General features: G+C 39.6%; 1 protein-coding gene across 1 annotated transcript; it reads right to left on the bottom strand.

Moving 5' to 3' along the window:
• Positions 1 to 1,920: 1,920 nt before the first annotated feature.
• On the bottom strand, positions 1,921 to 23,921 carry OBI1 (ORC ubiquitin ligase 1). The gene is made up of 6 exons (XM_064408476.1): positions 23,720 to 23,921; positions 19,128 to 19,263; positions 18,042 to 18,133; positions 16,168 to 16,416; positions 12,912 to 13,000; positions 1,921 to 4,261 (listed from the first exon to the last, which is right to left on the bottom strand). Exons 1-6 carry the CDS (start codon positions 23,789 to 23,791, stop codon positions 2,758 to 2,760), a joined length of 2,142 nt encoding a protein of 713 aa, XP_064264546.1. The 5' UTR covers positions 23,792 to 23,921; the 3' UTR covers positions 1,921 to 2,757.
• Positions 23,922 to 24,756: the final 835 nt, after the last annotated feature.

Raw genomic sequence — 24,756 nt, 5'->3', positions numbered from 1 at the left:
AAGCATTACCAAGCAGAAATGGACTCTCACAAGGCCTGTAGGGAACGGAGGATAAGCAGGTCACTTGCCAGACTTTGTGTAGATAAAACTGAGGATAACTAAGTAAAAACTTGACTTTAGCACTCCTGCTTTTACAAATAACTGAAAGGATTTAACTGACAACAAACTTAGACTGGTAGCAAACTCACTTCCCCAAGCTACTTAAAGTCCTGGAGAGCATTCTCTTGTGTTAAAATCTGCAAATTGCCTTGTATTTAATACAGTAGGTACTACTAGATGAAGTAAAATTTTATGAGTTATTAAATATCATTAGACATCATAAATCTCATCTGTACATCACTCGGAAATGTCTATTGTCTCAATAAAAATTCTAATAGTAAAGTAGCAGATCTTGTGTATTCCAGTTCTACATTACTACATAACTAGGTAACTACTATAAAAAATTAACAGCAATGACCTCTAGTTTAGGCCAGTTTTATCAAGTGCAGAAGGAGCTTAGGCAAGGAAGGCATTGACAGAACACAGCCTGGAGAACTGAAACCCCATGTACAGCTGAGAAATTTATACCTGAAGAAATCCCAGTCATTACATTTAACTGAAATTTTGGAGTTGATATTGCACTGATCACACTACCAAATTTTAAGCCAAGAGGAATGCAACCTTTTTATTTTAATGTTAGGCTTGGGTCTTCTACCCCTTCAAGCTGCAAGACACATGTGGTCAAAACGTCTTTATTGAAAAGCAAGCCTGTATGTGGTGTTCCTGCTCCAAGGACAAGTAACATGAAAAAAAACCTGCTTTATTCTAGTTTAATTTCAGGCATGGCACCAATTGTATTGATGCCTCTGTAACTGGAATGAAACATGAAAAATCAGGGTGTAAAATGAAGCCCATAAATTCACTCGCCCCACACCACAAGGAAACAAACCCACAACACACAGCACTTACGGTGTGTTTGTGATTGGTCTGCAACACAAGCATGTTTTAATAAAAGTGTTTGTCTCTTCTCCCAAAGAGTTGAAGCAAGGCAGCATTTTTTTGACTTTTAGTAAAACTCAAATCAAGTAACAGTTAATTTACAGATGGTTTTGAGAGCTCCCTAATTTCTGAAAAATATATGAAAATTGAATGACTAGATTTTTCTGTGAAGATTAAAAATTCAGGTGGTATACTGAAGGTAGTATATGCAAGCACAATGCCATCCTGCCTGTAACCACAAAACAGTCCTTGCATGCATGGCTTGAATGATGATTTTTTGGTAAAGCTCAGAAAAGATAAGTCCCAGAATGAACACATCAATTGCACAAATGCATACTCAAATTACAATGGGAGGTGTAGTTCTTGTTCAAAAAGCTTACAGAACCTAACTATACAAGATGAGCCAATCCATTGAAATTTTCCAAGTGGCTATCTCTTTTTTCAAAGGGACAAAAGGCAGCATATGGATTTTTCATATCATAGGTATTGATGAAGTGAGGATGTCTGTTTCTAAGAAATACCATCAGAGTCCTATATAGAAAGAAAAAAACACTGCATCTTGTAATTAAATATGGCCTTAAAAAAACTTAAAACACAATAATGCAAAGAAACCAATTTTGCTCTGCTGCTTAATTAGGTCTCCTGCCTGTAGCAGGCCATCACATTATGTTGACCTATGCAATACTTTCTGGAAGAGTCACCTCCAGAGAGGCCGAAAGCCATTTCCATCAACTGTATCGACGCTGACACTGGAATGGTACTATGTCTAACAAGAAGGAGGAAGAGAGATTTTTAATATTTTCTTTTTTTTTTTTTTTTTTTTTTTTTGTGAATAAGCTCAGGTTTATGCTTTACAAAACTTAGATATGTATTTTCCAAATTAGGGAAAAAAAAAGTTTCCCCTTTTTTTTTCTAATTCAATATTTGAGGCAACATGAAGGATTAGAGTGCTTATAACATGTTTTATTCAATTCACATAGAAAAGCATGCAGTATTAATGTAAAATGGTACAGTATTAATGTAAGATGTTCAGTGCACATTAGGTAAACAAATCATTAGCATACAAACCCATTTTTATGGTCTATACAGGCATACTAAACACATTTAGAATAACAATGATTTTTGTGAACTAAATTAAAAATTGTGCTTAACTTCAAAAAGAGACAAGCCATAATCGCAGTGTTAAAAGTGATGTTTTCTAACTGAAGTGCTGTGACCCTGAAAAGAAAGGGGCTGCTACCTTACACCCACTTAAAACAAGAGTTTCAGTACAGTACAGTGATATGAAATAGTCTAAGCAGGAACATTTCCTCTGGGAGGCAAGTTTTATGGCAAAACTGACATTAATTTATAGCAATTTCACAAATCCATAGGATATATGACCAGTAGCTGCCTTACATGCACAAAATGTAATCTTTAGGAATGGGAAATGTAACCTTTAAAACTAATTCTTACATAAATGACTAATTTGACAACACCACTTAGAACTGTCAAGGAACCATTAGCTGTGCTCACAATTGGAAGAGCATGTAATCTGATAACTTAAAGAGCATCAAAAACTCCCAAGCTCCCAGGTAAATAAAATGCCCAGTCAAAAGAATCTGGAATGGTTCTTCCTTGGGAGAGAGCTTGCAATGGGCAGGCGAATGTTCAGTTTTCACATAGTCGAAAATGACAGGATCAGAACTACATGGAAGTCATTAAAAATTAAGTTCACCTGTAAATATTAAACATTTGCAGGTTTATAACTTTGAGTCACGTTTGATTTCCTACGCAGAATCAGTTTTTGGTGGTTTTTGATGGACTAGCACTGGAAAGGCTGTTCTGAATTTTCCTCTTGGTTGACTGACTGACATTTTTATTTTTCCTTTCTGCTGTAAAGGAAGACACCCAAGGAGGATTAATCTGACTTTGCAGATCAGATGACATCTTTAAAAAACATGAACCAAACTTCTGTTCCTCAAATAACCTTTGTGAGTTACTGAACAGTACATTTGGGGAAAAGTCCCTTTGAAATAAAGAGTTTGGAGGTTTGGAATCAGTAGCCACCACATTTTGGCCTGTAAACAGTGGAAAGTGGTCATTCATATCTACATCAGACGGAGAGAGGTTGGAAAACATAGCAGGTTTCCAGCCAGTTCTGTCAGCTATCGGATCGCTTGTCTCTGGACACTTCATACTTTGCTCCTCATTCATCTCTTCCAGATTCTTCTCTGTTCCATTCAGAAGTTTAGCACACTCTGTTGACTTTGAAGAACCGTCAAGATCAGAAGACTTGAAATTATAGCACGGACTCTTGCTGTTGTCTGACTCAGACATCATTGAGTCCAACTCAGAGATTTTATCGAGGTAGGCAGCATCCATAGAGGTCTCGCTGGAGGTTCTTGTGCGGTTCATTTCGGAAGAGCAGAGAGTATGCAACCTCTTAGGCAAGCAAGAACTTGTTTTATCACTGGACTTTGCTCTTGTCTCATCTGACTGACCAGCTACTGAATTTTGCTCTGATCCATCAAAATCTAAGTTCTCAGCAAAATTTGTTGGGCAGGTGCCCCAAACTCCTGATTTCCCTGCAGTAAAACAGTTTAGCTTCTTTTCGCTATTACAGCTGCTTCTGCTGTGCTGGGAAGAATCTTTGCTGCAATCATCTGAAGTGTCATGAAACTCTTCAAATTTCAGTTTTCTCAGGAATGTCAATGGTTTTCTTGCATTTTCTTTTCCATCAGGAGTGTTCAATTGAAGGCGACTGAGAGACAGAAAAGGAGTGCACGGTGGTGGAAGATCATAAAGTTCTTCATCTTTGTACGGGGTGCATTCCTCAATTTTATTCCACTGGTCTTCTAAGCAGGCATCCATATTTGTACTATTTTCATCCAGGAGAACCCTGTGACATCCTGGAAATAGTTCTTTCTTTGGGGCACACTGGGTATTTGAGCTGTTCAAGCCATGTTGACTGGAAGAGCTTAAACAAGTTCCACCACTTGTCAGCTGCTCAAGATTGTCAGGACTCTGACTGGTATTCAAAGCCTTTTTCTCCTCAGCTTGGGTTTTCAAACATGTTGTATCTTCACTGCTCTCACCTCCTTCAGCATCTGTGGAAAGCACTCTCTCACTAACAGCACTCACTGTCTGGCTTCCTTTGCCTGCCTTTTTCAGCTGTAAAAGCTGACACTCTATTTCTTCTATGTATTTATCACTTCTTTCCAGTGCCTTTTTCAGACGGTTCATTTCACGTTCACTTTGTTCCACCTTGGAATGAAGTGCAGCTACTGTAAACCTACCAAACCTGCAATAAGTAAAAAAGAAAGAAAATATTAAGCTGGAAAAAGACACTACTGTGAAGGTTTGCAAGCTCATTTCAAGACAGAACGAAGCTATTAAACACTCTGTTAATTTGAAAACAAGTCAGAACTTCTCTCTTCTAGTTATAAAAAAAATACTGAAATCATCACAAATAACATAAAGGTGGAGGTAATACATGAAAAGACAAAATTAAAGTATTAGTGGTAGCAAGGCAATAACAAGCAGATTACCCTTCCAGGGGCTGGTTCTATCAATTCAACTCAAATATGCATGAAGAATTATCCCCTAAAACAATGGCAAAGATTTATGATAACATTTGAACAGTGGTCCACATCTTGAAATATTTACATTCAATCATTTTCCTACAGTACAGCAGTGTTTTACAATACATTTCTTGCACAATGTCACCTTGTCAAAAACAAAATGCTGATATGAAATGCCGAAATTGCATTAGTCCTTTGAGGTGGTTTAAATACTTACATAGACAATTTCAATTATGTTCCCATTAGATATACAGCTTTTCCTCACCCATCCTGTGGATGCCATATCCACTTTGAGTTACTTGTTTTTCTGAGCTTTAGAACCAGAACAATCTGATTTCTGTCTTAACTCCAATACAAAAACGTGCTGCTTGTGGTTTGTGAACGTTTTCTGCTCGTGGGGTTTCCAGCTTGAGCACATTTTCAACTGTCAAGATATGGACTTGCCTTCCCCTCATCCTCCACCAGGCTTTCAAGACTGACCTTCCCCAGAGGGCAAGTGAAGGTTTCAGCTATATGCCCTGACTAATTCTAACCTGTCACTGACAGGTGAGCACCAGGGAATTCCCTGCTCTATTCAAGGCTTTCAATTTACAGAAAGAAAAAAACAATTAAAGTTCTGATAAAGTTTCCTATTAGAAAGGAGGGAAAAACCTGCAGCCACCCTATAACTCTGACAAATAACGTGTTATATCACAAAGAAAGGACAATTCTGTATGTGGGCTTACAGTGAATTTCCATTTTCCATCTTGCAGCTCCATGCTACAGCACAGGCATCTATTTGCTCTTTCAGCATAAACACTGTCTGAAACGTCTACGTTTTTCTTTGTCTGCCTGTCCCTCCCTCAGAGTCACACCGAATTTCCTTCCATTCCATCAGCTCACTTCAAAAAATGCTCCCACTGCAACCCTTCGATCAGTGAAATCTGAAGGTGGTGTATCTGTGGCCTCCAACTATGCTGGCAAAACAGCCATGGATCCATGCATGAATTTCCAGCAAACAATCAAACCATATTCTTCTTCAAGTTGTGAGCCCGAAACAGCTGGAAGCTGCTGTATGCTGACAACTGCAATACAATTAACTGGACAGCTGGGGAAAGCAATAAGGGCTATCATAAGCCCCCAAAAATTGGGCAGGAGTGACCAGATCTACTGATATATTTCACTTCTTACCTGCTTCTGCATATTTAAAGAACTCTGAAGACTTTGGTGTAGATGGTTCAGTGATGGATAAAATCTACAGAACAGTCTAAGTCACTTCTGTCACAGCTAACAGACCACTTTCTAATTAGATCAGCCTAAGCTTCACACAGTTTTGGTGCATACCAATCACTTCCTTGTAGACAAGAAATGGTAATGTAGAAATTTTATATTTAGTAAGATTTCTTTTTTCCCCAAAAGAAGCTAGCTGGACTGCAACTCAATGGAGGCAAGGACTCCTTCACCTCCACAGGACGTCTACCCAATTATCTTCATGTTCATAAAAAAAGAAGACAGACAATTTTTCATTAGCTTGCTCTTTGGAAAACAAGTTTTCCCAACTGCTTATAGCAGTTGGTCCATTTCTAGCTGTACACAAGAGGGAAATAGGAAAAAAGGCACAGAAGACTTTCTCTCTCCCCTATGAAACTAGGTAAAAGCAGAATCACAGCTCAAGAATGTTTCCATTATATTTTCAGGGGAAGGGGGTTACATGAAATAAGCATCCTTATATAAAACATATTTTGGTTTATTTCCTCCTCCAGTTAAAGGAACACATATTTTAGTTTGACATGGACGGAGTCACTGCGGCACAGCAGAGGCCAAGCAAGAGCTTTCCCACTTCCTAAGGTGATCCAGAGGTATTTATTTTGCCTTTCTCTAACAGACTTATTCACACAGTCTTACAGGAGCAAACCCTACACTCCTTAATAAAAGATAGAAAGATGACGAAAAATACAATTTAGCTGAATAGCCAAGTGAGAAGGAAAAATGCTTTTGTAAAACAAGGAAGATTTTCTGGAGTCTCCTCTAACAGACATGCTGACATAAAAATTAAAACATGTTTACATTTATATGCATACCTGGTAATTCCTTTTTAATGGAAAAATGGTGTAATATGTTTATTTAATGCAAATAGCATTAGTGACAGCCTGAGATTTGCTTATGAGGAAGCACTGTATTCTCAAGTGTAACTTTTATAACAAGTGTCCTCAGGTTAAAAAAATACAGTATGTTGTTCAAAGGCAAATAGCATCACTAATATGTTAATTGTTGCAGAGGGATGTGCTTGGGAATTTTGGTTTTTAGAAATGTAACATATGACAAGCTGCCTACAAAGTTACTTCTGCAGTTAGGCATTAGAACAGTAGTCACTTTCTGTTCCTGCTTAAAGACTTGCATACATTCATTTCCCAAATTTTCAAGGACATAGATTTTTAAGACAGCCGATTACTCCAGATATAGGTGTTTTAGTGACTGATCTAGCAACCCAGAAGAGAGTTTGAAAACATTCATATTTTGGCTAAAGAAATCAGAACCCTCCCCATCTTCCCAAACCAAACCACTTGTAAGTGATTTTTTCCTTTTTTCCCTTCAGATATACAGTGAGCCTTGCTACAGCCAAAAAATTATGGTCTTATGACAGTAACAACAGAATGCAATACAGGTACATGAAAATAAATTTAAGTTTCACCTGACAATCCAGTACTCCTATCCTGATTTTATCTGGGATACAGTTACTTTTCTTCACAGCAGCTACTATGGGACTATGTTTTGCATGTATGATGGAAACAATGCTGATAACACAGGGACATTTTAGTTGCTCCTGTGCAGTTCTTACAACACTGCAGTTGTAAGAACAACTTCTTACAACTTCTGTGCAGTTCAACAACAACTCCTGTGCAGTTCTTACAAGGCATCTTCTGCCTCTTAACCCACAAGTGAGAAGGCTGGGGATGCACACGAAGTTGGGGAGGAACACAGCTGGGTCAGATGATCCAACACACCAAAGGGATATTCCAGACCATTAACTCATTACACTCAGAATAAAAAGCTGGGAAAAGAAGTAAAGGTGGGATATTCTGAGTGATTGTGTTTGTTTCCTGAAGTCACTGCTAGGCACAGATGGAGACCTGTTTTTCTGAGACATATGAACATCTGTCTGTCTGTGGAAGTGGTGAACGAATTCCTTGGTTTGCTTTGCTTGTGTACAGCTTTTCTTTCCCTATTGAACTGTCTTTACCTCAACCCATGTGTTTTTTCACTTCTCCACTTCTCTACCCTGAGAGGGGAGGGAGTGAGAGGCTGTGTGGGGCTTAAGTTGCTGCCTGGGGTTAAACCACAACAACTTCTGAAGAAGTCCATTTAGAAACTGTTTGGGAAGTTGAAGAGTAAAATTTTCAGTTGTTTCTTCCTTCTCTTCTTACCTATCAGCTCTGCAAATTCAGCTTTAGGGTTTTATTTTACACATCAGTGACCACTAACTGCTGCATGTCTGTGTGGTTGAGCCCTTGAGTCAGTTTCAAACCACACAGCCTCATACAAACTCTTCTCTCTCTGGACAGCAAGCAGCTGCAATGGACAGTTTTCTTGTACAACCACTCCCCCAGGACTAGGGCTGGAAGGGTGCTATGGAAATTGACTCTCCAATTCTAATCACCTGATGGCTCAGGCTGGGGATCACCCTGCAGTTCAGGATGCATCCTCCAAAGGACACAAAGGGTGAAAAGTGGAAAAAGACAAGGTACATTCAGGGCTTATTACCGTTTGAGGTAAAGGCAATGCCAGAGTGTACTACCAAATCCAGCTCCATCATTTACATACACATTTTCCCTTGGGTTCTGCAGGTAGATGGGGAGAAAGGCAGGAAATTCAAGAACAAACCAGCTGAAATACCTACTAGTTTCTACAGTTCTTTGGTGGTATCATATACCAGCTGTACCAGTTCTGCAATTCCCCTCTATATCACCTATGAAAGGTGATCTGCAGAAACATCTTGGCAACATTTCAGGTTTTACACAACTGTCTTAAAAGTGTGTCATATTTCCACAGACATCGGAACCAAAAAAAAACCCATTACTGCCAGATGAGGGCCTATTCCTAGCAAGCAAAAAAAAACCCAAAATCCACAAAAAGTCAAGACGTAGTGTCCACTGGGAACAGACAAGTCAGGTACATTCTTTGAAGTGAGCTTCCATTGTCATGAACGGAATTGACTGAATTGAGACAAATATTCATTCCTGGTTTTCCATGTAAGAAAGGCAGATTACACTAGGGTTATCAAATAGCAAAAGCTAGAAAGAATTATTTCAGAATTACTAAAAAAAACCCCTACTGGAAAACCCACAAAACCAGAGTGTGATCTGAATGTCCTCATTCATCTGCCTAAGGTTTACATCTTCATGCCTGAAGTGGGCACTTTCTCAGGATTTAATGCTGTGACTCAAGAACTCAAGAGTTAATCTGAAGGCTATTATATGCTACTTTTCTCTACTTTACTTTTAAGGCCACACTGCAGCTAGTCTTCAAAAAATGGTCATTCCTCTGGACCAGCAAACTTGCAGAGAGGTGAGACCATAGTCCAGTTTTCTATCAGGGAAGACAGCAAATGTTCTTACCCTCTGCACCCTGGATATGGGTTTTAAGACGCTAATTTGTACGTCTGGTGAAGTGCAGATTGAATTTTGTAGTCTGGTATGTGCAGAAATATTTGAGCTAGGTAAAAATTTAATGTAGTAAAGAATGACCAAGAAAGTCAACAGGTCAACAGGTTTAGATTTCAGCGTATCGGAAGTCACAAATCTAGACAAGATAAACAGTAAAACTGAAGAACTGCTCCTCCTTCCCAAAACTGCAACAATAAAACAACTTGCTAAACCAGAGAAAAGAGATAATGCAATGATTTTATGCATGTTACAGATAGTTTTTCAGACTGGGATTTTAACTGGCAGAAGGAATTAAATATTTAGGGAAAAGACTCCTAGGAAGCCTAGAAGTCTGGTTCAAACTGATTTGAATCTAACCATTCATAAAATACACTATACCCTGGAGTAGATGGACTTGCTAGTTATTTTCCTTCAGGTAAAAAGCAAACATCCCTTTGCCAAAAATGCTTTTAGATTCACTGTGCCCTGCCAATAGACCTAACAGTTTTCTATTTCAAGTAGTGCTGGAAGTAATAGGGCTTTATTATCCTGCAAAACTTAAGTATCAGAAGTTTTTTTTTTATTCTGTACCGTGGAAGTGGAAGTCACTGAAAATTCATCAGGAGAAAAGGTAAAAAAAAGAACAAACAACAACCACAAATCAGTTTGATTTGCTTGAGAAATGGACAACTTATGCAGGTCTTCGGTCAGAATCAGAGCTAGGAACTTAGCCTCATTTGCCTTTCACACCTGTGTCCCAACTATATGATGGTATGGTATTCTGGTGAAGATCTAGTCTCAAAAATGTTTTCAGGAAAAAAATAAAAAGCTAATCAATAAATCAGCATCATCAGTTTAAAAAATGTATAAAAATTCCTGACATGACTGAAAAATTGATTTTATTGGCATACATGACATTTTCCAGCAGGTTTTAATGGATAAGAACAAAGAAAAAACAATCCAAGTCTATGATAAAAGGAAAGTTCTTTATTGACCACTGAAGGAGACTAATTATACTTTTCCCTGTGATATAAGAGATAGAGTCTGTGTTACAAAAGGATCATTCACCTGCCATTAGTGTTTCCTCTTCTGTAAAGCAAAGTCCACTAAAACAATTTATGTTGTGCTTATTTAGCTCCAATGTCATCATGCACAAAATGAACTACACGTGGGATATACAGGGACTGAATACTGACAAAACCTTTATAAAATACTTTGATACCAGTTTTATTTAGGTACTTTAATTATTTGTTTAAGCATGAATCTATACCTGAGAATCTGAAGCTAAAGCATATATGAAAAATGAAACAACAGTGGTGACACTAAATTACAGAAATCTAATTCAGTAGCTATTTTAAATTACATTAAAGACCTACTCAGACACTTTTCCAAAAATTACCTTCTGAAAACTTCTGAATAAAGCACACAGAAACAACTCTACTTGTAAATCCACGTACTTGCACAGAAACTTAATTCTAGTGACATTGTTGGGCTCTGATGCTTATGCCTTCAATTCTGATTTTATAGACAAGTTAAAAAACCCATTTATTGCAAGCCCTGTTCAAAGTGTGAAACCTAGCTGAAATACCCTTTAAATATTATCAAAGTTTGCCATCAAAGCTGAAAGAATATTTAAAAAATGTCTTGATGTTAGGTCTGATCTGGATATTGACCAGAATAACGACCACAAGGATGAAAGTTAATTTAAAAGTTCTGCTAACAACATTAAGATGGGAGAGATTTCTCACCATCTGAAGGATGTACCTGGGATTTGAAAGAATGGAGTTTGATATGCATCAAAACATCAACCTAAAGAAAGCCAATAAAGGGGTTAATTCCCACTTTGAAAGGGGACATTAACTGCATAAATGCAAAATGAGGAAGGAAGGTAACTTTTTAAATAGCAATTTGGCAGAACTGGTACTGGCCATTGTGCTAGAAGTGTCAGGTAGAAGGAAACAACAAAAAAGGTATTGCAAGGTATTGATATAAGATGTTTTAAGGACAGAAGACAGTTTTTCTAGTTAGTGCTACCAAGACTTTACTTGTAGTCTAGTACCAGTTCTAAGCATTATGACTTCAGAAAACCATCAACACTGGAGATTCTTGAGTGCAGAGCAAAACCAAATAAACACATGTTTACTTTTTCTCTCAAGTCATAAGTATCTAGAAGACCTGGACAAATTCAATCTTTAACATGTGATGAGGAATGAAGGGTTACAGGCTGGATGAATCAAAATCGCTAAATTTCATGTGCTGAAGGGTTTCTTTCAGGACAAGTTTTTCCTTGCATGTACTTAAATTCTTGTAGCACACCACTGGGCTCAAAGCAAAGGCAAGCCTCAATATAGCAGAATCAGAGTACAAAAATACAAACTCCTGAAGTGTTTGACCTGTTCCCAGCCCACTTTAAGCCTGATTGAATTAATGTCCTGAATCCCATGCACAGCTCTAGAGTTATCACAGGCCAAAGATAATTCTCAATAGGCAGGCAGAATGTCATATTTGTTCAGGAGACTAAAGAAATAATAATTAAAAAATAATAGCAGAGACACAGACAGGCCAATTTAGTGGGCATCTGGATTGCAAGACAGACCCTGACACTGTCCAATTTGTAATAACATTTGACTACATCTGGGCTTCTAAAGCAGAAAGTGACAGGCTACTGTTTTAGGCAAACATGGTAAAGCATGCACAAGCTAGAAGAAAGGGAAATTGTCTCCACTGGGGTGTTTACCTGATATCAGAAAAGTAAAAATCAATTTAGATTATCTGGTCTCTTCTAGATCTTCTTTTCTAGGATTTATTTAGTTATATATATTTACTTTTTAAGTTTGCCATCCTTGCCAACTCACTCTTCAGTCTTATGGAAAAGATATCCCATACCATAAAAGCCATTGCCATGGCCTTAAACAGGGCTCTATCTTACTAGGGGTCTTCAGGGCACAATGTATCCACAGCACAAGGATCATGCATCTTCTTTCCTGTTGTCTCTAATAACAAGCAGTCTGTCAAGTAAGCTCTTCTACAAGGAGGAATTTTCTCTTCCAGCAGGTGTGCTGCCAGAACTAGAACAAAATCCAGAAAGCTTTCTTTTCACGTTACATGGGTGCCTCTCAATCCCCTTCCTCAAAAGCTCTGTATAAACCTTTGGACAATATAGCTATTAGCTTTTTAATATCTAAACAAATGAGAGAAGAAAGGTAGAGAAAATCAATGAAAGAAAAGAACTTTAAAAATATCAATATATTGCTTCACAAAGTACTCCCAAAAAGAGGTACCTTAGAATACAGCTCTAATGAGTATGGTGAAGTTTTTGCTTTTGGAGGGTATTGTTCTTGGTGTTATAACTGTTTAAAACAGAGTATTAAACACTGATGTCAGTTCTGGGAATGTTCTCATGCTGCAGAAGCTCAATTCTGCATATGTTGCCCAGACACAAATCCAGTGTTTCAATACAAATCCAGTACTTCAATACTGGCCATGTAACAAAGGAACAGCACTTGTAATCAAGTCATATTCCTTCACTGTGGACTTGCTGTGATACTCTAATTTGCATTTCTCACCCACTTGCTGCTATTTTTTAAGTTTCATTTTTCACCTATGTCCATGAGGATAAAAATTCCAAAGTCTACCTGGAGACACATATGCAACACCACGTACACCACCACAGTTTTAGGTTAAACAGGCCTACAACAGTTAAACAGTCTATAAATAAAAGATAGTAGCTTTTAAAATATTCACATACTTTTGGGGTGATCTACTATCAACTTCAGCTTTTAGTCGCAAATTCTCTCTTAAAAGGCTATTGTTTTCCACGCTCAGTTTCTTATTTGCCTAAGGAAAAGAAAAGGAAAAAAATAAGTATACAGTGAAACAGAAATGACTTCTAATATTTATAGGACAAGCTGTTTCTGCTTTTTAAAGAGACAGAACTAGAAATGTGCAGGCAGGAAACAGCCTTCAGACAGGGACACCACTTAAAAATCACCACGGGAAATGGTTTGCAAAACTGAATGGCGAACAGACATTTTTTATTTATATTCCCAAAATACATTGCAAGTGTCCTATCTAGGGAAATAAACACAGCTATGTTAGTTAGCACAGAAAGTCATTAAGGAGATGTACTAATGGCAATTCCATGTTTTTTTTCCACATGACTAAATACGTTAAGTACATTAACATTACAATGTGCAGGTATCAGCAAAACTAATGTTGAACAGCTTCCTCCATTCCAAATTAGAGCAAGATTACTTTGTGGGTTTTTGGCTTGTTTTTAAAGCATAGTTATCCTGTGGATGTAAATCCATTATGACAAGCTATTTGCAGTCTTCACTTTCTTCCAAGACATTCTGATTAAGATTCCTGATTCACAACCATTCTTACTCCTTGAATTGAGGTCAATTCCTTCTTCTCAGCTCAGCAGACACACTTGTTAACAATACACTTCACATAGAGAGAAGTTTTCCTGCCGCCCTGTTTCAGAACAATGAATGCCACTATCCTAACAAGGCAGAATACACTCTTTGCACTTCCTAGAGTCTGTTCAATCTCCCTATGCTAAAAACAGCACCACCAGTCCAGGACTTGTAATTCATAGTCTCAATTAGATAACGCTTCCACTGCATAATAAAAGTATGATCTAGAGCTAGATCTGAAGAAAGAGCTATGCAGTTTGGCTCAGAGTGAAATGTACTTTTTCAGAAGCATCAAATGGTGCAAGAAGAGAGTCAGAGAACTTTAAATGCTCATACAAATATCCCTAGCAACCTTTCCAAGTGAGGGGGAGGAGAAATGGAGCAAAAAAAATATAAACAAACACCCCCTATCCCCAACACCACAATATTCCTAAGGACAGAAAGAATAACTAGAGACTTGTGGCAAAGAAGGGAAGGGTGAGCCCAGAGTTGAGTGTTAACTACTGGGTATTTAAAAAATAAAAGCACTAAAAACTATCCTGAAAGCAATGAATGAGAATTCAGGAGCGCTCAGTTCCAAAGTATCATCAAACCATTTGACAACATGGCCAAGCCCTTTCTCTCTTTCCAAAAACACAGTTTTACCCCAGCTGCATAATAAAGTAAAAAATTTCATTACTTGTGTAGCGCTGATAGGCAAGGCATCCATGTGGCACATGGCAAGGCAGGACTGAACCCCTCTGGTGTCCTTCTGTCCTCTTTCTTCTAGTGTCTACCCTACAAGTCTGTAATCTGCAAGGGACCCCCACTTACAGCACAATGTCTACATTAATGAGTTCATGTAACTGCATTTTTAATGAGTGTACTTAGTCTAGGCTTTCTCTCATGGAGTTTGTTTCACCAATTCCATAGCTTTTATGACTCCACTCAAAGCAATAATACCTACCTTGGGCATTACTATATTTGTCTGCTCTAGAACATTAAATGATAAAGGTGGTTGCTATTTCCAGATTCAGTCTGGTCTTGAAAAAGAAAGTGGTAGCAACCACATTTACTGAGGGATCTTGTCTAATTGGGAAGTGCTGTCTGGTTGAAACTCCTGGGTCAGGTACTTTAAGGGAGAAGGTTTCTGGTTCCAGACAGTGTGTGCATGGGAAAGGTGTCTTGCTGCTCAGAATAGGGATGGGCAGTGCACACTGACAAGTGAGACAAGGTCTGCCAGAGCCAACTGCTTTAGGTACTTATGGAATTGAGCAGCTGTTGGACAGGGAACAGATGGGAAAAAAGTGTTGGACTCAATGATCTTAAAGTTCTTTTCCAACCCAAATGATTCTATGACAACAGTTTAAGAACTCTTCCCTGAAACCTAAGCCTTTATTTTTTTTTTTAACTCTTCACCAAATTCAGAGATTAAATATGCTTAAATCTCCTTTCTTGCTAAGGCTAAAGTTATACTGAAAAAATATCCAAGCAAATCCCTTCTTCAGTTTCTGTTACAGGGTTCTTTTTACTTACCTAGAGAATAAGTTAAAAACTTAGTCATCCCGAAAGAGAAAAAAAGAAAAAGAAGCAGTACAGTTTAACTTGATGAAAAGAAACCTAACCAAAATATATGCAGACAAGAACTTCTTGCTGTGAATCCTATTTTGCCATCTACAAATGAATCTGAAGCTCCTGGGGTCCTAGAAGTGTCACATTAACAAAATGGCAGAACAGCACAATGTGTGCCTCCGAATTTACAGCACAGAAAAAGTGTGAACACCATTAATGCTAAAAACTTCTTAAAGAAGTCCTAAACGTACCACACTTCAGTTTTGCAGGGAGCAACCCGGTATTGTTAATAGAAGAAATCAAGGCAGCATTTTGAATAAATACAAGTCCAGTTTTTTCTACCTTGATTTCAAATTAATCTGAAATTTCACTCTTCTTCAATGTTTAAGGTGCTTTTACTTGCACCTGCAGGTATATTTTGCAAGATACTTTTATTTAGAGGTTTTTTTCACATGCCTATCTCCTTCATCCTTGCTTCTGCAGTATCAGATTTACCTCTGTATTACATCAAGATGTATAAAAAGTCTGCAGGTTTCCAGTAAAGGATATTCTGGTCATAAAATGCTGAAGCTTGTCTATTTTCAGTCAAAGGGTCAAGTTACTCTGTCTCAGCAAATTGCACCAAAAATATCGGCTAGCAGGGAGGGCAATAGTGCAAAATCTGCCTTAGCCAACTGTACTGTTTGCCCACTGGATGTTGCAAAATAGATATATTGTATAGATTATTGCAAGCCTGAAAAATCTGGTCATCAATACTGTCGACAAGTGCTACTATAATCCAATTACCCAGTCACAGAGTGACAGAGGAGTTGACTAAGAGTCACATACAGGACTCACTAGAACAAGCAATAACATCTGATGCTTGCAAGGGCTATATGGAAATACTATGATACACCAACACTCACTGGAATTCAATTTTTTTCCTCTTTCTTCTAGATCTATGAAGTACCTGAAGGTCATGGTAGCTTTTACTCTCATTTAATGAACACAAAACAGTTACACTAAAGAAGAGACAAAGAATGTTACATTTATTACCTCCCTTAGCTTTTCCACATTATCCATCAGTTTTTCACACATATCATTGGCAGTTTTCAGCTTTTTGCTCCACTCCTCTGGGGTTTCTGGGCCACTGGTATTTGCTTCATTTGCTGACTGGCTACTTTCCTCATTTTGGCAAGACAAAGCTGATGCCGCAGGATCCAGAAGAGATTTCAGCTGTATCTGTAAACTGAGGTTTTTACCTCTCAGATCTTCTACTTCTTTTTGCAGGGATTCTATTTCATCCTAAAGGTGTCAGAAATTCAGAGGAATTAAAATAATTTGTGAGATTAATTAAATAATACTGGCAAGTTCCCACAGCACTTTAGAAACATGGGTTCTGGCAAGCCCAGATGCATGCCTTCACTTACACATATATCTAAGTATGCTTATGTACTGTGCTTTAGGCAGGATTTTAATCAACCTGCACACTCAAGCATACTGAAGGTTTTAGTGCAGGGAATCCCTTGACTACATAAAGGACCCTGAACAAACTGTCGAGCAGACCAAAAGCTTCAAAGCATTCAGCAACATGAATCTATTATTAGGGCACTCTGTGGGAGGATTTCCTGTATCAAGAGTGTTCTTAAGGTCGTCCTCTGCTGACTCATTTGCTGTTATTTAAGAGTGTTTCTCTCATATTATTCTGAAACGTCACACGTTGGGATGCTGAAAGTCTCCAAATTCAAAACAGACAGAACACTGCCTGGACAAGGCCGCTCCAGCTATGCCAAAGCAGCTACATCTTACAGAAGACTGTAAAGAAAATGCAAAGAACAAAGCTCCTAGCTGTATCAGTCTGAAGCTACAGGGAAGCAAAAACCTTCCAGAGCCTCTTGTTAAAGGGATAAAAGAAATAATTTATCCTGAAAACATGCCTTCTACACTGTTTACCAATTCAACTGTATGAGTTGTTCATGGTAACACTACTTATGGAGGCCACATACAGCATTTACATAAATCCAAGGCATATTTTCACAAATAATCACTCCTGCCCCTAGCATGGAAACAACCATTTTAAAATAAGCATTTTTTAAGAAGCAATTTATGTTATTGTAGGACTAGCTGTATGAATTTTGAGTTGATTCAACAGGAAGGCAGGAAGCATCTTTTCCTGACTCCTTCTTTCAGAGAGACTAAAAGAACCCGAGCTATGGGCAAGCATGTTATAAAAGATAGCTCTTCCCCAGTGTTAAGGATATAGAGAGAGTCCATTTCCTTTCCCTCATTCTCCTCCCCATGACAGGTTTCCTTCAAAAATATGTGATGTCTTCACACTGCTGCTACTGAGGAAACAACAGCTGAGAAAAAAAACTAAGCACATTCCTTATTAACAGCTTTCCATCTTCTTCCCAAGAGAGTACTTTTCCAGCAGGAGATTGGAGCATTCAGCTCTACTTTCAAGCACTTACTCACTTTCAGAAAACAGTAAAACAATAATGCTAAAAATTAACCTATGCCAGAAGGTTACAAAGAGCAGTATTCTTTAAGACGGAATTTAGTCTCTCTGAGCAACAGGGAATTATTTCAGAAAATGTCAGTGTTTGTACTGAAGACAAAACAAAAAGTTCCCTACACCTAATACGCATAAAGAAAATGCCATACCACCTGGGGGGTCAAATTCCCACAAAACTAAAGAATTGGTTGTACTTGGCTACCTGTTGTCTAGAAAGACTATTACCATGACTTCAGTGGGACCACTTGAAGCACCAGCAAATGCTCTCTTGTAACTTTAGTCAAAAGGTGGCATTTTAATGCAATTGAGTCTCATGTAGATACAGTATACACCTTTACTCAAATTAAAAACAGCAGGACTCAAAGCAAAAGGACCATTCGTATGTGAAAGTCACAACACTCCCACTTGTCCTTACCTCGTATTCCTTGTGGAGCAATTCAAGCCTTGTTTTACGTAGGTGTTTTCTGACTGTTGGACTAAATATAGGATCACTTTCACTTGTTCCTCCTAAAGCAACAACAGGATGAAAGAAGCATTGATACTGTTTCCTTTTCAGTCAATTCAATACTAGTAATACGCCTTATACAACTTTTCATATTATCAACTACAAATGCATCTCATATTGGACCAATTGGCTACCATGGAAGAGTTAAAGTCCTTTCCCTTTCAAAACAGGTTTAACTTGAGTACGTACTAGTGATGTTTAGAAGTCAAAATCTTGATTCACAGAAGGAAGAAAATTTTACATTTTTCAACTATTTTTTTCCTTAACAGAATCCTATGTTATTTAAGACCATACTAATAAAGCTGAAGGAAAGGGGCAGGGTATCAAGCATACATTTAATTAGTACAACTTACTATAAGTTCTTAAAGTGAGATTATAAGGATAATTTTTCTCTTAGAATGAAATAGCAGGGCTGATATTTTATGTCAAATAAAGAGTGCAGTATTTCCTAGCTCTGGGGAAGTTAAGAGCCTCATGCAGTTGCTGTAGCTTTGTCTTATTTCTGTGCTAAGAGTAATTTTCTTAAAAATAAAAAAAAAGGAGGAAGTGACAAACAAAACAAAACAAATGAACAACAAGTAAAAAAACCGACATACTCATTCAAGATTCTGGATTGACGTACACTACTTCTCAGCTAACTGATGGTCTCTTAGGTGAATAGGATGCAATGTATAGGTGAAAATGCATTTTTAATGCATTTTTTTCAGTTAAAGGCACCATCCAACCAAGATTTAAAAACAATGATTAGAGCCATTGGGTACTTATTGTGTTTGGATAATCTAGCCATAATCTAGCCATAATCTAGCCATACACAATATCTTTGGAACTTTCCACTAACATCCCTAATAGCTACAAGGTTAAAGATTCAGTTAATTCTTCCTTAGATGTTGGTAAAAAACACACAGAAGAAAAGGTATCCAGGCATCTCTGGACTCAAAGCAATCTCCTCCAGCAGTAAATACCAGAAAGTTTTTCAAAGCCTAAACCTGTCCTTACCTATAATCTCCTTGCAGGGATTTTCAGGTGTGATGGGAATCCTGCAAGCTGGGCACTGATTATTGTTCTTCAGCCACACTTCAATACAAACGGAACAGAACACATGGTTGTTCACACAGATAACTGGATGACGGACCTTTTAGCATTAAAGAGGACATAAAAAGAAAAAAAGAAAAAACAGACTCTGAATACCAAAAAACTTCTTCAAGTAACAAAATACGAAAATACACAACCCCATCTCTCAGAGGAAGTCTGGCCTTGCAGGAAAGTGACACTGTTGTTTTGCAGGGCTAGGAGTAATCTCCTGACTCACAACACCAGGTTTCCCTCTTATTAAAGGCACCAAAGCTATAACAATTTCTGCAGAACTGAGGTCCTTGTTTGCAAGAGCTTGTTAATAACCAGAGCAGCAGCAGCACCTTTCCTTTACCCCACAACCTCCATGAACTACAGCCAGCTACTCCAGAGAAATGCCTTCTCCTCCCAAGGTAGAACACGACCAAAATAGGTGTCTTTTCAAAAGTGAGGCACGGAGGGATCTCTCCTGGCACCATCCAACACTTCACTGTGGAAAAGGTATCATTGGAACATAAAGTGTTACAGATTAACTTTAGCCTGCGGATAAGCAGCTTCATGGAAATCAGCTTTTAAAAGGACCAGGGCCAAAACCACAGAGCTGAAATGTGAACCAGCAATCACTAATTCAAGTCTCCTGCTAGATATGCATTGCTACTAAATAAGTCATTAGCCAAGAATGGGGCAGCTAACTGAAGGATTAAATATTCCAATCAGACACAGATTCTTTCAAGCTTTCCCTCCCCTTCCAAAACAGCAGGGTAAACAAACTTTTAGAAAATATTAATGACAATGCACTATTCTGTCTTGTCATTTAAGTACAAACCCTGTTTGAAAGTAAATGTGCATAGAGGGACCAAATATGATGAAGAAAAACTTTATGCCTTATTGCAGTTTGCTACAGCTTACTATAATATACACTCTTGAATCTCTTACTTATTAACATTAGTATTTGTGTTAGGGGTCTTCAAATAATTGTTTTTCCTTCACTCCTGTCTTTTTCCAAGAAATGTATTTTTAGACACAGAAGTGACAATATATATTATTGTAAATTCTACTGTACTGCATTTAAAACCCAAGTTCAAGAGAATCTTCATCTTAAAATGAAGTTCCTCATAATTTTCAAGATATTCCTCTTTCATTCTGTTAATAGTCAGACTAAAAAGGAAAAATGAAATGTTGGCAGGGAGAAGCAATCACCTGGAAAGGACAGTCAGTAACCACTTGGGCCAAAAGACCAGATGTGTCCTGTAGCAATTGTACCCTTATGATCAGCATTGCACAAGTTAAATCCCGACTGTTTAACCACTGAAATATTCATGGATATGAATTAAGGCCCAGATCTGTCACTTCCTTCTTCAATTCACTCTCTATGCCTCTGTTACCTTACAGGATTCACAATATTTTTAAGACCTCCAATATCCTGAGAGTCAAAGGAAGTATCTATACATAAACAGAAACTCAAGTTACTGAAGGTATGAACAGAACTTTCACCTCTAGTTAAGAAGACTTTTTTTTGTGATTATTGCAAGCATTAGCACACCAATGCTTTGGAAACATTTAAATACCACAATTTCCATTATTTCTAATTTTAAAAGTCCTATTACTTATTGCTTTGTTTTACAAGAAGAATAGCCTTCTCACCTGCAGCTAGCAGGAAAAAAAGAAAGACTTTTTCTCTAGCCATACTTCTTTCTTACTCTAAAGCAGCCTGAGAATAGTTATATGGATGGTGATGAAAAGATACAGAGCAGAATAACATAAAATAATCCAAACAGGAAAAGACGTTTCATGAGTGCAGGTTTTCCCCCCGGGGAGCAAGAGACCCTCAGTTACCCCAAACCTGACACAGAAGCACACTTCCTGCACATGAATGATTACTCCATATCTCTAGCAAAATAGTAAGTCACATTTATTACTCTCCAGGGTACAGTGCTTCTGATTTACACACCTTTACAGGTTTCATTTCAGGGCTGGGGTTTTATACTTTAGTTGGCTCAGGATCCACACAAAGCAATGCACACCAGAACAGCAAAAGCCACTATTGAAATGTCACACAATGGCTGGTGGTGCCACTGCCCTTCCCACCAACTGTGACAAGCCCAGGACATACCTATTACTAAAAAAGCATTTTACTTGAATTACAGCACAATTCCAGTTCATTTATTGACGACAATGTCTAGAAATACTATGGTTTATTTCAGAAGGCTTGATCAGCTTGGTGATTTTGGGCAATTTCCTAATTTTTCCCTCCAACATATTGCCATTCTTATGCAGATCAACATCCAATCCTGTACAGATCTACCTCACTTTGAAGGCACTTCTGGGCCTTCAGGCAGCACTAACGGAGGAGCAGGCACATGGAAAATCAGGTACACACCAGTGAACCAATCCCCAGACATCCCACACTGTCTCAAGCAACACAGAAGTGTGTCTTGAGCCAAAGCAACCTGTTGACACTAGAACCAACAAGAGAGACCTTCAGACATCCTGGGACAAGTAAAACAGTCTGAAGCAGATGGCTCCTGATCTGCTATCTAATTAAAAAAATACAGGTATGTTAGAAGACAGCCCCGACTGTACCAAAAGAATATTCCAGTAACAAACATGAAATTGACCCAAGCAATTCACTGTTATTTTAAATGGTTATTGCACATCTTGCCAATATACTTTCTAACATTGCCCACATTAACAAAATGGGCTAATATGTCCCTGCTGCCCAAGATTTCAGCTCCATTAAAAACAATGAGTGGCCAACTCCTTGAAAGAGTTTCTCTGCAATATCTCCTTTTTTATCCTCTTACCATACTGCTCAGTGAATAGTTTGTGTCTTGCAGTCAGACCTTTGCAAATTTTGCAGGGATAGCAAGAGATACATTCTGAGTTTAGGGTGGGCCTTCTACCTGACGTGAAATCTACGCTACAAATCTCAAAAGTATCAGATTATGTCAATCCTCCGTGATACTCCCTGCTTCCCCCAAAAGACAGTAAAATTGACAAGATTTTTTCCTTAATTCAGGCTAAACAAATTCCTTCCTCCAACCTTAATCCTAAGAAAATGGGTTTTTCTGGTGAAGTTTTTCAATGAAGTTCCAAGCTAGAGACAAAGATGTGTATTAAAAAGAAAGGGCAGTCAGAGCTGTCAGCTTTGCCAAAATTTAAACAGATTTACACATCTAAAAACGAAAGCATTCAAGTATCTTTATTACATGCATCACCAATGGATTCACAATTCATTCATGTATGTTAATGTATTATCTCAGTGCAAGACAGCAAGGAAGAGGGTGGAAGTCTCTTCCACTACAAACTCAGGAACATCTAAAAAGGAAGTGAAAGTTTGAAACAGTGGCTTGGAATAACACAGTGGCTATATAGCAAGATATGAATGAATACCCAACCAAACTGTTAAGTGCTTAGAGCAGAAAGTAACTAGGAACGGATCCAAATCGCAAATATCTTTGTCAGTTTGGTTTCACACTCTCTCTGTGGAAGGGATCCACGCTGCATTACAATACAGAATACACCTGGCTTCTCCTCCACTCTCATTAGACAGATGAACACAAAAAGAAAAGTAACAGGACAACAGCCAGAAAGTCTTGCTCAGCTTCCATGAAAAAAAGCCAAGAAATGAGTAAACACGGTCTCTAAAAGTAACACACTGTCAGAATTATGAGGCTAAAGAAAAGAGAGACGCCTGAGTACTTTCACTACCAGTGCTACACACCTACTTCACACATCAAATGTGCCGGCTCTTTTGTTATCGCTCCAACAGAGAAGGTCTGGGAGTAAAGGCCAGGTGAAGTAGAAACAAACCAGACAATAAATGCCAGAGTACAAACATAAAACACTACGTCTCCCCTTGCAATTATTGTTGAGTTTTAAGAAAATCAAACGAGGGAAAAAAAAAAAAAGTAGTAAGGAATGCGCAAAGAATTTGAGAAGCAATTAGTGACAGCCATGAAATTAGCTCTGGGGCTTTTAGAAAAGAACAGACTAGCAAGAGCCCTCTGCTTCCCGAGGGAGAAGAGAAAGGAACTGAGAAAGGGTCAGAGAGAGGAAACGGAAACTTTTTCTCCAGACTGCTGCAGTTTTGCTCAACCCCTTTTAAATCTCCTTGCTTGTACACCCGCTCTTTGTTTCACTTGTCCTCCGCGACACTCAAACACAAGCTCCCCGAGCATTTGATATCCGAGCATCCTCCTGGAAACGGGACAAACCCCGCAAACCTCGGCACCCGCACCTCGGGAGCTGCGCACCCGCGCCCCCCCGGCCATTCAACACCTCCCGCCGGGACCACGCGCGATTCCCAACATCCCAAGGGTCCCAGCAAGCCTCGGCACTGCCGGGAACGGCGCACACGCAAATGTCCTTCCCCGCACGGAGCCGCAGAGCCTTAGAAGAGAACCCCGGCGAGGGTCAGAGCGTCGAGCCGCGCCGGGGCCCCTGAGCAGCCGCCACCGGCCGGACCTCCCTGCCCCGCACCCAGCCCCGGGGCCGGGCCGCGGCGGCGCCGTTACCTTGCCCAGGCAGATGTGGCAGGTGATGGGCAGCGTGAGGGACAGCGTGACGCTGGGGCCGTGCTGCGCCATGGCGGCCCGAGCGGCGCGGCCCGGCGCCAGCAGCACGGAAGTCCCGCGGGCGGCCCCGGCCCCGCCAGCCCCGCTACGGCAGCCGGCGAGGCCAAGCCGCGGCTGGGCGGCGGGGAGCGCCGCGCGCGGTGGCAGCGCTCCTGGAGGGCGGGCGGGCGGGGGCCGCGGCCCCTCACGGCTCTGCTCTGCTCTGCTGCCCCCCGAGGGGGTGGCCCGGGGGTCCATGGAGGTCTCGGCCTAGGCACGGCATTCCTGGGGGGAAGCACGGCGCCATGGGGAGGCGCAGGCACGGTGCCTGTGCAGGAGGAGGCCGACGCCGTAGCGAGGGTGATCTCCTTTCCCCTGGTAAACCTTTGCTGTGCTCAGGTTTCATCGTGCTGAATTAAATAAACGGCTGTTTTAATTCTGTTAATTGTCCTGAATCACAGAATCGTAGAATTACAGAGTTATAGAATTACAGGATCGTAGAATGGCTCGGGATAGGAGCGACCTTAAAGATGGTCTTGTTGCCAGCCCCGTGCCACGGGCAGGGACACCTTTCCTAGACCAGGCTGTCAGAGCCCCATCCCTGGAACACTCCCGGGCACGTGGCACCCACAACTCTGGACAGCCGGTTCCAGTGCCTCACCACTCGATATCTAATCTAAACCTGCTCTCTTTCAATTTGAATCGATTCCTCCTTTTCCTGTGCCCTTGTAAATAGTCTTGGCCCATCTTTCCTGTAAGTTCTCTTCGGTTACTGGAAGGCTGCAATTAGGTCACCCTGAAGCCTTTTCTAGCCTGAAGAATCCCAGTTCTCTTAGCCTTTGAAGAGGTGCTCCATCCCTCTAACCAACCTGGTGGCCTCCTATGGTCTCATTCCCACACGTCCTTCCTGGGATATGGGAACATGTTCTCATGTTCTCGGGCAAGCTCCCAGGGCATGAGCCCCCACTCCCCATTACCTCGAGTCCATCTGCAGTCAC

Source organism: Passer domesticus, chromosome 2 (assembly GCF_036417665.1).
Source record: "Passer domesticus isolate bPasDom1 chromosome 2, bPasDom1.hap1, whole genome shotgun sequence".
Taxonomy (NCBI): domain Eukaryota; kingdom Metazoa; phylum Chordata; class Aves; order Passeriformes; family Passeridae; genus Passer; species Passer domesticus.
The sequence above is the reverse complement of the archived record's forward strand: the minus strand, read 5'-3'. Positions and strand labels throughout refer to the sequence as shown.

Bases quoted from the DNA above. Each gene is read 5' to 3' on its own strand.
- OBI1 (XM_064408476.1), bottom strand. From the start codon at position 23,791: ATGGCGCAGCACGGCCCCAGCGTCACGCTGTCCCTCACGCTGCCCATC. The intron at 18,134-19,127 runs GTAAGGACAGGT...TTGTTGCTTTAG, and splicing joins TCCCTGCAAGGAGATTATAG to GAGGAACAAGTGAAAGTGAT. The intron at 13,001-16,167 runs GTAATAAATGTA...TCTTTTCCTTAG, and splicing joins ATGTGGAAAAGCTAAGGGAG to GCAAATAAGAAACTGAGCGT.